Source organism: Corvus hawaiiensis, chromosome 26, assembly GCF_020740725.1.
Source record: "Corvus hawaiiensis isolate bCorHaw1 chromosome 26, bCorHaw1.pri.cur, whole genome shotgun sequence".
NCBI classification, from domain to species: Eukaryota; Metazoa; Chordata; class Aves; order Passeriformes; family Corvidae; genus Corvus; species Corvus hawaiiensis.
In genome coordinates, this window is record NC_063238.1 from 6,636,905 (window position 1) to 6,649,442 (window position 12,538).

Genomic DNA, 12,538 nt, shown 5'->3' on the forward strand with positions numbered 1-12,538 from the left:
GCCTGCTTGCGCCTGCGTCTTCCTGCAGACAGTCGTCTAGGATGGGATGTGAAAGAAAGTTTGATAACTGGATAACATTTGGATAGCAAAAGGATGGCTGGATGGGATGTGAAGCACAATTGTGCATCTCATAGCTGCCAACCTGAAGTCATTGGAGTTCTGCTATGAACATAAAGGGTTTAATATTGTTCAAATACTTTGAAAAATGAAGTTCTAGATGTTCCAAGGAGAACACAGAAAATGACTGAGAACCTGATTTCACAACGATTTAATCGTGTTTGAAAATACGGACAATATAAACTTCCTGCTCCCAAGTATTAGTGAGAATTTCTTTACACCAAAGCACTGTTGGGATGAGCAGCACAGAAAATTCTATAAAGCAGCAAGGTTAAACAGCATGCAATAAATATAACTCAGGAGGATCCAGGGTGAACACCTGATTATAAGTGTGAGGTACCACAGAGTGAGGTACAAAGTATAAAATATATATGTGAGCAAATCATTAATAGGGTAATAAAACATTTTTGGAAAAAGAGTGTTACTTTTGGCATGTCTAAACTTTTGATAATGAGGCCTTGGAATCTGAATAATATTGTCTAAAAGTAGTTTTTATGGGTGATAATATAACAACATGGACATAAAAGACCACATTAACTCCAAATAATGTTAATTATGTATTATATGTATTTTCTCATGCTTACAGGCTTGTCTAAAGAACTACAATTCTTCCAGTGCCATATAAATATTTAATAATGATAATGTAGAATATGCTGATATTATATTATAACTGGTTATTTTACAGCCTTATTCCAAAATGGACTTGCTTTAGTTACATGCCAGCTCTGTTAGATTCATTGAGTGTGTTCATGGGAATAAGCAATCAGTACTCAGCTTCATTAAGTTTATATTTTTATACTTTCCACACTAGAGGAAAACATTACATTATAGGCAGAATTTAAATAATTGCTTAAAAGTTAAGAAAATGCTTCAGTGCTTTTCTGACTAACAACAAATTTAAATATTTGCACAAATGGATTCATGCACTGAACTGATCAACAGTCTTCTAAGTTTTTTTTCTAAAAAACAAACTTCAGAAGATGCAATAATATACTTTTTTCTCTTTAAAAAAGATCTCATTTTTTATATTGTGCACTTCAAAATTAAGCCACATAGAGTGTTATGTAAACAGTCCATGATGTGCTGAATAATGATAGCCAAGTTATTTTCTCAAGTGAAAAGATGGCTTCATGCATTTCTTAAAAAACTTGGAATATTTTGAGTTTTTTAGACCTATCTTTTGCTAATAAGCACGCTATTTCAAAAAGATTTGCTTGTGAGCACATGCTGCTCTTTCTGAAGGCAATGATTACTTCTGGAACCAACAGTCCTAACAGAGGAATTAAAGGTACTCGGTAAATTACTTTAACTAAATGCAGGAGTATTTATAATGGCAGATAAAAAATAGAAAGTTATAGGACACAACTCCCAAAAATGAATGAGGTGACACCCCATATTTCAAATTCAGAACAAACACTGGCCAAACACGGACATAATGTAGAAAAATGCATGAAAGGTCCTTGTATGGGTAATGATATAACAACACCCTGAAATGTGTACAAATTAATATAATATACAGAGTAGTATGGTATGCAGGGCCCCAAAAACATTTGAAACTAACCAAGAAGTTCTTCTCATGTCCTATATGCCAGTCCTTCACACTGTGGTCTTTACCTCTAAAATTGATTTTATTTAAGTAAGAACAAAATATATCTAAATCTGTTTTGGTAGACCCAAAACACGTGCTTCTAACTGGTATGATTCTGAAGCTGCTCAATTGGTTTTTCACATTGACACAGTACAGTAATTTCACATTCTTCCGCATATTTAAAAGTCTATTACAAATTCTAAAGAGTCTACTGCAAAATTATGGGCACTGAGAATGTTTGAATAAATCTATTTAGAAATTTGCTACTGGCTGTATATTTGCAGTATACTGGTGTGTTCCAGTAAAGAAGGTTCCACCATTCTCTTAGCAGTGACCTTTGCTGTGCTCACAATAGCTTGCTGGACGTAAAACGGAAATTCACATTTCTTATGAAAATCTGCACTGTCATCTAGGCTTGACTATTTCTGTATTGCGATTTCAAGGTAAAAAGCAGTACTAAAAAAAACCCACAAAACCAAACCAGGCATTTTGTTCATGATGTATTTTTTTTCCCTTATAGGTGGCTGCCTGGCATGTTTGTTATATTGAGGTCTGTTTGCCACTACCTCCTTCCCCTGTTGAACTGGCATGTACCTCCCAAACTGAAGTGCTGTCTTGATGACCAGGAGGGAAAGGATATCTTTATGTGGAGAGATGACTGTGTTTATTGAGCATTTGCAACTTAAATGCAAGTTTAAGGTGATAATAAACAAGGCTATTTGCACTAAATACTGTGGTGCTCAGCTGAAAATGGTTTGCAATATGTCACTATATATATGTGTGTATGTATATACATTATGTGTTACCTTGGATACAAGGCTTGCTCTGTAGGCAGCTAACTGCTTCAGATACTCCTTCTTGGCAGCTTCGGTTTTCTTTTTGTATACCTAAAAACAAAGAGTGGCACATTGGTAAATGAATCTGGTTTTGTTTTTGTACATCACCGGTGTGTCTCATGCATTTTCATAATGTTTTTCTAAGTAAACAGCCTTTCCTCATCATATTGCCTAAAGAGTGAAATAATAAACATCAAATATTTTAAGAAAATATTGTTCCAACTGTGAAACACCCTTTAACTAACCAGAAGTACTGAAAAAACAATATTCCTCATAGCATCTCACGTTTAATTGCTCAAAGTGGAGTGTGGGGCCTACTTTTGAATGGGACCTTTGGGGATGGGGAAAGGTAAGTGTGACTCTCTCCTCTGGCTTCCACTTGTGAGACTAGTTAAAACCCTCTGGGGAAGATGAGAATCTGCAGAAAGACTTTTGAGCTAAATGAAGGAGGAGATGACAGCACCACAGATCTGCCAAGAGGATTTCTCTCCTCCCTGGGTGAACTGTTGGGGCCAGTCAAAGAAGCCCATGGAGCTGCTAAGGATAATAAATGTTAGTCATTATTCCAGTCTTGATCCCATATCCGTCTAATTAACTTCTCAGAAGCATGGATCTATTTCTGTACATTTCTCTCAACTCACCAAATTATTTTAAATGTGGCATGTGCACAATCTCATAATAGATTAACGACCTTGGAGAATCACTTCAGTTTTGCCCAGATTTCAAGATCAAAGATTATCTGCAGGGTTAGGCAGAACCCCACAGGACTACAGTGACATGATGTTAGAAGAACATGTGTAGACGTTTAGGGTTGACAGGTCTCAGGAGGAGAACCAGCTTCTGACCCATGGAGCCTAGCTAATGACTTGCTGTTAGCCATGTCAGTGACAGATTTAGGAACAACTCAACATTTCTGTTTGCAAATATTGTCATGAGTTTCTCACTACTTCATGTTTTGGGGTTTTTTCCTGAAGGGGGAGATTTAGGAGTCATACATGCACCTGGGCTTCATGTAACTAAGCAGAACTGACTCCTCATCTTTCTTGTTGAAATGAAAAGCTTAAAAACCATCCAAAGGTTTAACAGTGAGGGAGAAAAATAAAAGGAAAGAAAATTTACTTTTTTATTGTTGCTATATTTCACAATTTTTAAGTCACATGCCACACACCCATGTGTGGACAGGCATTTGGGATTCATAATATTGCACAACATGAAAACTGCAGCTCTGTGTCTTTGTTGTCCACTTTTCCAGACAATTGCACAACCTGGGCACCTGAGGAAAGCCTCCATGAGGAAAGTGAAGACTGTTCACCTTCCCCCTCCCATTCCTCACTGCCTAGTTAACTGGGCTATTGATTCAAAGCTTAAAGACAGGCAAATCTATTTAGGAGGACAATTTTGGGGTGTTCTTCTGAATTCCACAGCTAAAAGTACATATGAACACCTCCTCCCCAGAAAGATAAACTTTACGAAACTTTAAAGTGTTCTCTTTTGATCTTCCAACCCTTCAGTAAAACCAGCAGTCCCCTAATGGAGAGGACCTGGCAGCACAGAGTGTACACACAGAGGACAATACAGTTGCAGACTAAAAAGGGAGAGTGGTAATTTCAGGCTGGAAGGATCCAGCACAACACCATTTTGATAAAGAATGTACTCATGAAACAATTTTTTGTTTCACAAGGGCTTTGCTTTCAGACACAGAACAAACCTCACACACAGGCTGGCAAAACTCAGAGGCTGCCTAAAAGGATTAAAGATTTTGCTTCCCAGGGGAAGCAAAAGATCATAATGGAAACAGAGAAGTCTTAGGCTTCTAAAACTGTAACTATAAAGACAGAGAGGGAAAAAGATGGGTTTTAGCTGTGCAACTGTATCTTTGCACCCTTGTAATTTCTCCAGATTAAGATAAATATGTAGTGGTTGATTATCTCCTATTGTTCTGCAAAGAAAAAAAAAAAGGTAGCGATTTGCTTCTTAAGTTGTAGTCGTTTGTGATTATTAGGGGAATTACTATTTGTTTTGAAAACAAATAAGAAATTAGTCAGCAGTCTGTTCCTGGCTGCTAAAATGAATTCAGCTTGACCTACAGAACAAAGACTAAGTTATAGTGCTTTGTATATTGCGATGCCTCTGCATCATTCTGATAGCCAACTTAAAAAACAGAGCTGAACAAAGAATTTTACACAGAATAATGTTCTTCAAAAGATCATGTATCCACTGCTTCCACATTGGGTTTTATTTTGCATAGCACAAATACAAAAAATAGACACTCCTGCTGTGCTCTTACAGTCACAGCATAATTGAAAAAGTCCTCTGGGACCCGACTTTTCCTGCAAATAGTCACACTGCACAAGGTTAACTCAATAATATGAAGATAACAACAATTCTGCAAATCTCCATCTAAAACATCACTACTTCATAGGAACACCATCAGACAGTTATTTAATTATTTCCTACCTATGTATCTACCATGTCTAGTGTATGCACTGCCTTGCCCTCTTCTCTTGAATCTTTTGGTGAATGAATAATAATCACATGAACACCTTGTCTTCCTGGGCACTATAAACTTTAACAATTTAACAGAAAGTCATTATGGTAAAAAAGTCCTTACTGGGTGGGGAAAAGTTTTAGATGACCCCAGACTGCTTTGATTTTTGCATTGGCAAGAATGGTCTCTGCAGGCTGGCTTGTCTGGAGGGTGATCAGCTCACCCCACTTTGTCCCTGGAAAAGCTTGAGTGTGTCCTCTGAGGACAACAGTTTGAGCCCTCCCTGTCTACGTGCACTGTCCTTCTAAAGGTGCCCACTGCTTAGGTCAAGGCCTACTATACAAGTAGGCTTATGATCCTCATGCTGGTTGTGGAAATTCTGATTGGTCATGGCCTAGACTAAAAATTAGGGTAAGTTCTGTCTGTCTAGGACAGAGTAAACACTTGGCAACATAAATAGCAACAGGGTCTGGTCTGGCCATCAATATTTTTATCTGAAGGCACATGAATATGGTCCTGGCAGTGGTACCAATTCACTGGCTTTGTGCTGGCCTGGACTTGCACTGGGGGCTTATGAAGGCAGGGCAAGTGGGGAGGGAGTGTCTTCAGCATTTGCAGCCGTACCTCAAGCAGGTATGAGCAAGTCAGCTGTTCCTCCCAAACTCTTTTTTTTTTTTTTTTTCTGCAGCTGTGAGGAAGTTTTAGCCCTCAGGCTTAAATAGTTTTGTGTTGTTGTAAGCATAAGAGTTGCATCCTTGCAGCACTTTTGGGGAGGAAAATGTCTTGTGTCATCATTCAAGTGTGCTCTAGAAAATAGCTGAAGCTCTTTCGAGCTTCATGCTTAAGACAGTGCCAAATTATAAAACACATCATATCCAATAATACAATTAACACTTTCCCAGTATCATGAAGCAGGGTTCTGTTCTGTTGCTTATCTATACTGTATAGTGGGAATATTTAGTTTTAGTTATAGCATCTTAGAAATCTCCTATACGGTCATTTTCCTGTCCTTTGTCAAGCAAGAAACAATTATTAAATAAGTAACTTGACAGGAACATATAGTTATGGAGTTAAGTACTTTCCATCTTGCTTTAATTCATTTAACATGGTAATTGAACATCAACTGATTGTCACTCAGGCAGCAAAGGCCCATTCTGATTCAGCAGCATATTTGTTTCCTTACACAGTATTTTATTTTCTACATTGTCCCAATTGCAGAAAAATTAATGTTGGCAGAAAAAACCATCATTTTGCATATGCAGGGTGGGTCAGTTTAATTTATTCTTTTTCTCTTCATTTCTCTTCAGCATCTTATAGAAACCCCAGAACACCAAGACTACCGTCTATAAGTGGAACTTGCTGGCATTATTTTCCTACTGTGCTTCACACACACAAATGTAGACAGCATAATACACAGGTCCTTATTTAATTGCACTTCTAAGGTAGCTTCAAGTTCCCTTACACTCTTTAGCAAAGCATGCAAAAAGGAGTGAGTATGAAACCCTACTTTGTGCATAAAAATGTATAACAAAGAACTTGAATTAGGCCACCAGGGAAAACGAATGCGCTGAGCTCACAGGCTGGTACCAGCCCCCAGGCCATTGGACCAGCAACCCTTAGCTCAGGTTTCCTGGGCTGACCATACATGTGGGCCACCAGAGCTGCAATGCAGCCTACAGCAAGGACTGAACTCTTGTGTGATAACACACACAGCCTTAAACTGAATGCACCAAAGTTCCACTTGGAGATAGAGGGGTGGTGAGTTATAGGACAACCACTCACAAATACTAGATTCACCAAATTAAAACCACAGTAGAACTTAAGCACTTCTGCATTATGCTGCCAAATTCTGGTCATGTTTTGCTTTATGTATTTTAACTGCTGTTTAATTCTTGTCTTTTTAGATCATAAACTCCTTGAGGCAGGCTTTATGTCTCCTGTGCTTTCCTATGTGTTCCATAATATGAAGTTCATTACTGATATATATATATAGCTGAAATATACCTGTAATGCCTTAAGCCAGGTTTTTGTTCTAGTTAGCCATTTCTTCACAATGAACTTCCTCTCGGTTTGCTTGTGGCAGATTACCAACACATCACAACACACTAGGCATCAGGATTACTGCCCTGTCACTTGTGGCTTGCACCCTTATTGCCCGCGGGGAACAGATATCCCTTCCCCAAGTCATCACAAGAGCCAAAACAGGCACTCAAATGTCTGCAACCATGTCCTAAGTTTTGAGTGCTAGTGGAAAACTATTGCTTGTGACTACAGTCCCCTTTGATATTAGAGATGATGCTAGCCTTGAAGACAGCAAACTAAGCTGACTGATGATTTTAAGAGAAAAAGAGACTTTCAGAATCTGTGTTTCATGGAAGTCTGCAAAAGCTCTGTGTCTCCTAGCTAACAAAGCAGATTACAAAGATCCATGCTACTTCCCTGGCTTTGCCTAAATAGATGGTATGAGGATGACAAAGAAAGGGAAGTTTTCTGTTCATCTTGTGGATATCTCCTTAGAGCTGACACTTGCAAGCAAGTTATATTTGTCTTTTTAAAATGATGTAAAAGTGCCCATATTTGTTTCGGTGGAAGTGTTCCGGAAGCCCCACAAAACAGTATATGCAAAAGTAATAAATCAAAAAGCAGCATGACTGATTTTGTATTCTTGGTCTCTGCAGTGTTATATCCCATGGGAGTGTCTTTTTCACGGGCTACAGCTGCAGGAATGTCATCTGATAAAATACAGTAGGCTCCAATCCAGAATTAAATTCCACATTCAGATTGCCATTCCTAGCCCTAAATACATTGGCTCATAGAGAAAATTCGTACTTTTTTCCAACTGGGAAACCTATCTAGTTTTAATCTCCTGATTTTGCATCAAAGGCACCTAGAGCTTCACACAGTCATCTAAAATATGGAGAAAGATATTCCCACAGCAGTCAGAAAAAAAATCCTCAGAACTGCCTAATGGACATTGAAATATTTTACCATTTGATTTTTAATCTAAGTACATACAGTAAGAGGCCCAGGGCTAGCTGTATGGCTCAGTAGTCTCTTTGACTGTAGAGCATGGAAAAGATAGTGATGACATATTAGGGGCTTGGGGGAAAGAATTCAGTCTCTGGCATGTGAGGGAAAGATCACAGGCCAAATTCAGCTCTAGCACAAACAGTGAGACTCTATGGAGAACACTGGAAATCGCAGCCATTTGTGCCAGGCCTAAATTTGACCTTATAGTCTTGATGTTATGACCCAGCTGCTTCCAAGAACAATAAGAAGGTGAAGTGGACTTAAAGTCAACATTTCATAACTCAGTGGCCTTGTGCAATATTTCTCTAGGAGCTGTGTTTGTTGTGTGCTGCAAACGGATGTTAGAAATCCACCCTGGACAGGGGGTGTCTGATGTTCTCTGTGACTTCAGTGTTCCCAGAGGGCCTGATACTTCTCCCCTCTGAAGTCAATGGAAGTTAAGGGGTTCAAGGACTGGCCATATAGAAGCCAGGGTTATAGAAAAACCTGAAGATATAAATTTATATATACGTACATATATGTGCATAGACATGTGTTGTATCCGTGCTCAGTGTGTGCCTATTATTGGCCCATTTGTGTTCCAGCTCATTAAGCCCAGATACTTTCAGAGGAAGGGAGAAGGAGAATATACCAAGATGAGGATCAGTTGTTTTGAAATCTTGACACTCCTATCTAGACCTTCAAAGCGTAGAGATGCAACTTCAATATAGAAATTTGTGAAGAAAAACAGTGCATCTCCCAAACAGGCCTAAGATGCAACACTGCTAAAATCAACATTGCTGGTGCAGGTATCTGGGAGGAGAAATGTAAGATTGCTCTCTGTTGTGCCTATTCCTGAATCCACCTTGCTTATAATTCACTTTGGCAGTGTGCACACACAGATGTGCCTTCTCTTCCTATTCTCATTTACAAAAATAAAACAAAGCTAAACCTTGTGTGGTTGTTTATCTACTAAACTGAAAGCACATTCTCATTCTCTTACAAGCGTGTTAGTTATTCCTTGGAGATTGCTTCATTAGCATGGAGCAAGTAAGGGTTTTTAAAGGGAGAATAAGAGATAGATAAATAAATGTCTACGAGTATTTGAGCATATATAAGGGAAGAAACTGAAAATTGATTTCAAGATGCTACTGACTACCTTGACCTCATGGTCTGCACATCTTCTGATGTTTCAGCAGCCAGTCCCCTGAACTGTCTGACATCCTGACACCAGGCACCCCACATGCATGGCAATGCAATGGGGACATGATGGCTCTTCCAGCCATGGGATGGATGATCTCATTTGTCATGTCAAGGGATGGGATGCCATAGCACCCTGGGAGGGAGGATATAGGTTAGGTTTTCCCAGAGGCCAGGCAGAGTCAAGACCTGTTGAAACACTGATCTTGGATCCACTTTGATCTGACTTGTGGTGCCTCACATCATGAGAGAAGCTGTGGAGATATGAAGTATTGGCCAGAATTACTTGTAAACCCCCTGCTGATCTAGCTGGTTCATTCCAGCAGTGGATAATGTACTGCTCGGTCTAAAACTTCCCTGTGGTCAAAAGAGAAACTTATAAAGCATGCTTTGTTATTTTTCGTGCCCAAATCAGTCTGGGTTATTTTTAGAGATAAAATAAAAACTCCTGAAAGCTTGTGAGTTCTAGTGAAAATGGTAACAGTGTCACAAATATTGACGCTAATGCACAGGGACTTTGTTTTATGTAAGTATTGGTAACATACAAGCCAAGTTCCATCAGATGTTAAAGAATAAACTGCAGCTTTTATCTAGTGGGTCTTTGAGCACCAATGAGGAGTAAATGATTTGATTTTGTGAGCTCAGAGGATTTGTCAGCTGCCTCATATGTATAATTCTGGCTTTTCATATTCCTGCTGCTTCTAATTTACCAGGACAGGCTCATAATTGAAGCAAATTAACTATTTACACTTGCCACTTCTACCAGGGGAAGAGGACACATCAGCAGGAAAGAATGAGTGGGAAATTAAATTCTTCCCACTTGTGTCAGATCTGCCCTTATATAAACACATTAACAGTAATTTCATGAGGCGTCAACCATAGGAATAAATACTGAGGGATAAAATAATGAGGTGTTGCTATTGAGCTGAACTGCTGCAGCTAATATTACTGTCTATGAATTATGCAGCCTGAAAGAAATCATCTGTCACAGCACTCAAACAGTCGTTCCACCTGCTTCTTCTGATTGTTAAGTTGGGGTGCCTGAGGTGAATCTCTCCTTCTCCCAGATGTAAGACCAGCGCAACGTTGAAGTAAACACACAGGAACACATACACACACACAAGTATGCACACTAAGCTGTTCATAGGAGGCCAAATTAATTCCTACTAGAATTCCAGTTAAGTCACTGAAGTTACACCAGAGATTAATTTTGTTGAATGTTGAGTAGACATTCAATTCCATTTTTAGAATAACAGAACATTTATTAAGGTCTTTGGCTGAAGTTTTAAAGTTACACTAATGTAAACAAGAACATTTTGTTTTTAATTTGCCACATCTATTACAGCTTTACTAGGACTCCAATTAGAAACTTAAGGTTCATTTAGTACATGCACATCTGGTACTGATTTAAAATTACTTTCCTTTTTCATCTAAGGACAGAAAATGACCTAAATAGCCTTTTTACCTGGTTTAAAACAGTGTTCTGTCTGAAAGTCAGAGACTCAACCATTTAGCATGCTGAACTTTCTTTCCTCGGGGCTGTTTATCTCCCCTTTGCAGTAAAAAAGTGTGCAAAGGGCAAAGATGTACATAGATAAGCTGTAGAAATGAGATGCACAGAAGTATAGTACTAAGGAGAAAATAGTGTTTGTGATCATAAGAGAGGAACTGAAACAGTCACTGAAAAAAAATAGCCCTGTGAGATGGCTACAGCATTGAGGAGAATGTACCTCAACATACTACTGCTACAGCTGCCTACCATTCACAGATTTATTAATCTGAACAATTGTAGAAAGCATTTACAACGAAAAATGAAGGAAAATGCACAGTGCTTGCTTCTGATCGTGTATAATTATTGTACTCTATTCAGAACTTGAGAAGTCCATGACAAAGTCCACCATGACCACTAAACTCCCTTTAACTTCTAGACTCCTCTGTGTAGGTAGATTTGGACAAAAAAAACCCACAGTCACACACCACCATTGTTTGAAACCGGGCCTTTTACACACAGAAATTAATGTGACTCAAAAATGCAAATGTCTTCATATGGTATAATAAGAGGGAAGTACACTGGTATCTGCTTTAATCTAATAAATTGCAAGTAAGAGTATCAGAGTGCAATCCATTTTAAAGCATAACCCTCCCCTAACTTCAGTAAGGCACCCACCATCAGCTAGTTCATAATAACATTTCCTTTTTTGTCATTCAAATCCTATTTTCTCAAACACCACTTTCCTAGCTCTTCACAGTTTGAAAAACATAAAATGTGGTTATTGCACAAAGCTTTTCAAGCTACAGTCTAATATGTCAGGTTATCAAAATTTTGTTGCAAAGGCTTGGACATACATATACTGCCCTTAGGTCATTATTGTACTGAGTTTCTATACTTTTATTTATTCTGTGGTCAATCTTCAGGAATAAACAAGAATTCTATGCATTTCAGAAAAAAATGGCTCAGATCATAGGAACAAAGAAGATTTCATTTTAGCATGAAAACATGAGCCTATTCTTCTTTCTCAATAGCTGCATTATGTTCTACTTTCTGATTCATTTATATTTACTATTTAAATAGTAAAAGGAGTTCCAATTCAGGAAACATAATTTGGAAACATACTTCTATTTAAATTCCAGAATAAGCATTAGCTTCCAAAACATAAGCCAGAAGCTTTATGATAATTGAATCCTTTTCAGCAAGTATAATTCATCAATAAAGTAGTCCTCTAATGATGACATTGTTTATTTATTTAACTATTTTTGAATTTCTGAAAATTCTTCAATGCCAAATACCAAATGCTACATTAATCATTTGTATTTTTAGAGTCCAATTTTCCTACCAGAGACATAGGTTTCATAACAGTTACTAATGCTCTGGATCAGAAAAATTAGGCCTTTAAAATACAGACTATCTAGTCAGTTAAGATGTCTTGTAATCATGACTTTGTGCTATTAGATTCCTAACATAATAAAAAATGAGTTTAAATTTATTCTACAAAATAGCATTGCCAATTTTATTTTTTTAAAATGGGGACTTTTATTATTTTTGTACAGTGCTAGATTAGAAGGGGTTTGGCCCTGGAGTTTTAAAAATGTGCTTAATAGATGATAATGAATAGGCAAAATGAGTCAAAAAGCAACAAAGATATGCTAGCCCAAACTTTTGAAAAAATTGGCTGAAAAAACATAGTTGCAGCCATTTTTACATAGATATGTCATGAGGATCCCATAACACATCATTCTGCTGTGTTTCAACTTAAATTAACAACAACAGAGATAAGGAAGATAAATTTTGTTCTGCTCTTA

General features: G+C 37.9%; 1 protein-coding gene across 3 annotated transcripts in view; it reads right to left on the reverse strand.

Annotated features, from left to right (window-relative positions):
• Positions 1 to 12,538, reverse strand: part of TOX (thymocyte selection associated high mobility group box) — a 218,875-nt gene that overhangs the window by 22,821 nt on the left and 183,516 nt on the right. For all 3 annotated transcript variants that reach the window (XM_048286703.1, XM_048286704.1, XM_048286702.1), the window contains one exon: positions 2,512 to 2,592. In XM_048286703.1, the coding sequence (XP_048142660.1) occupies positions 2,512 to 2,592 (81 nt within the window). The remainder of the gene's footprint in view (positions 1 to 2,511; positions 2,593 to 12,538) is intronic.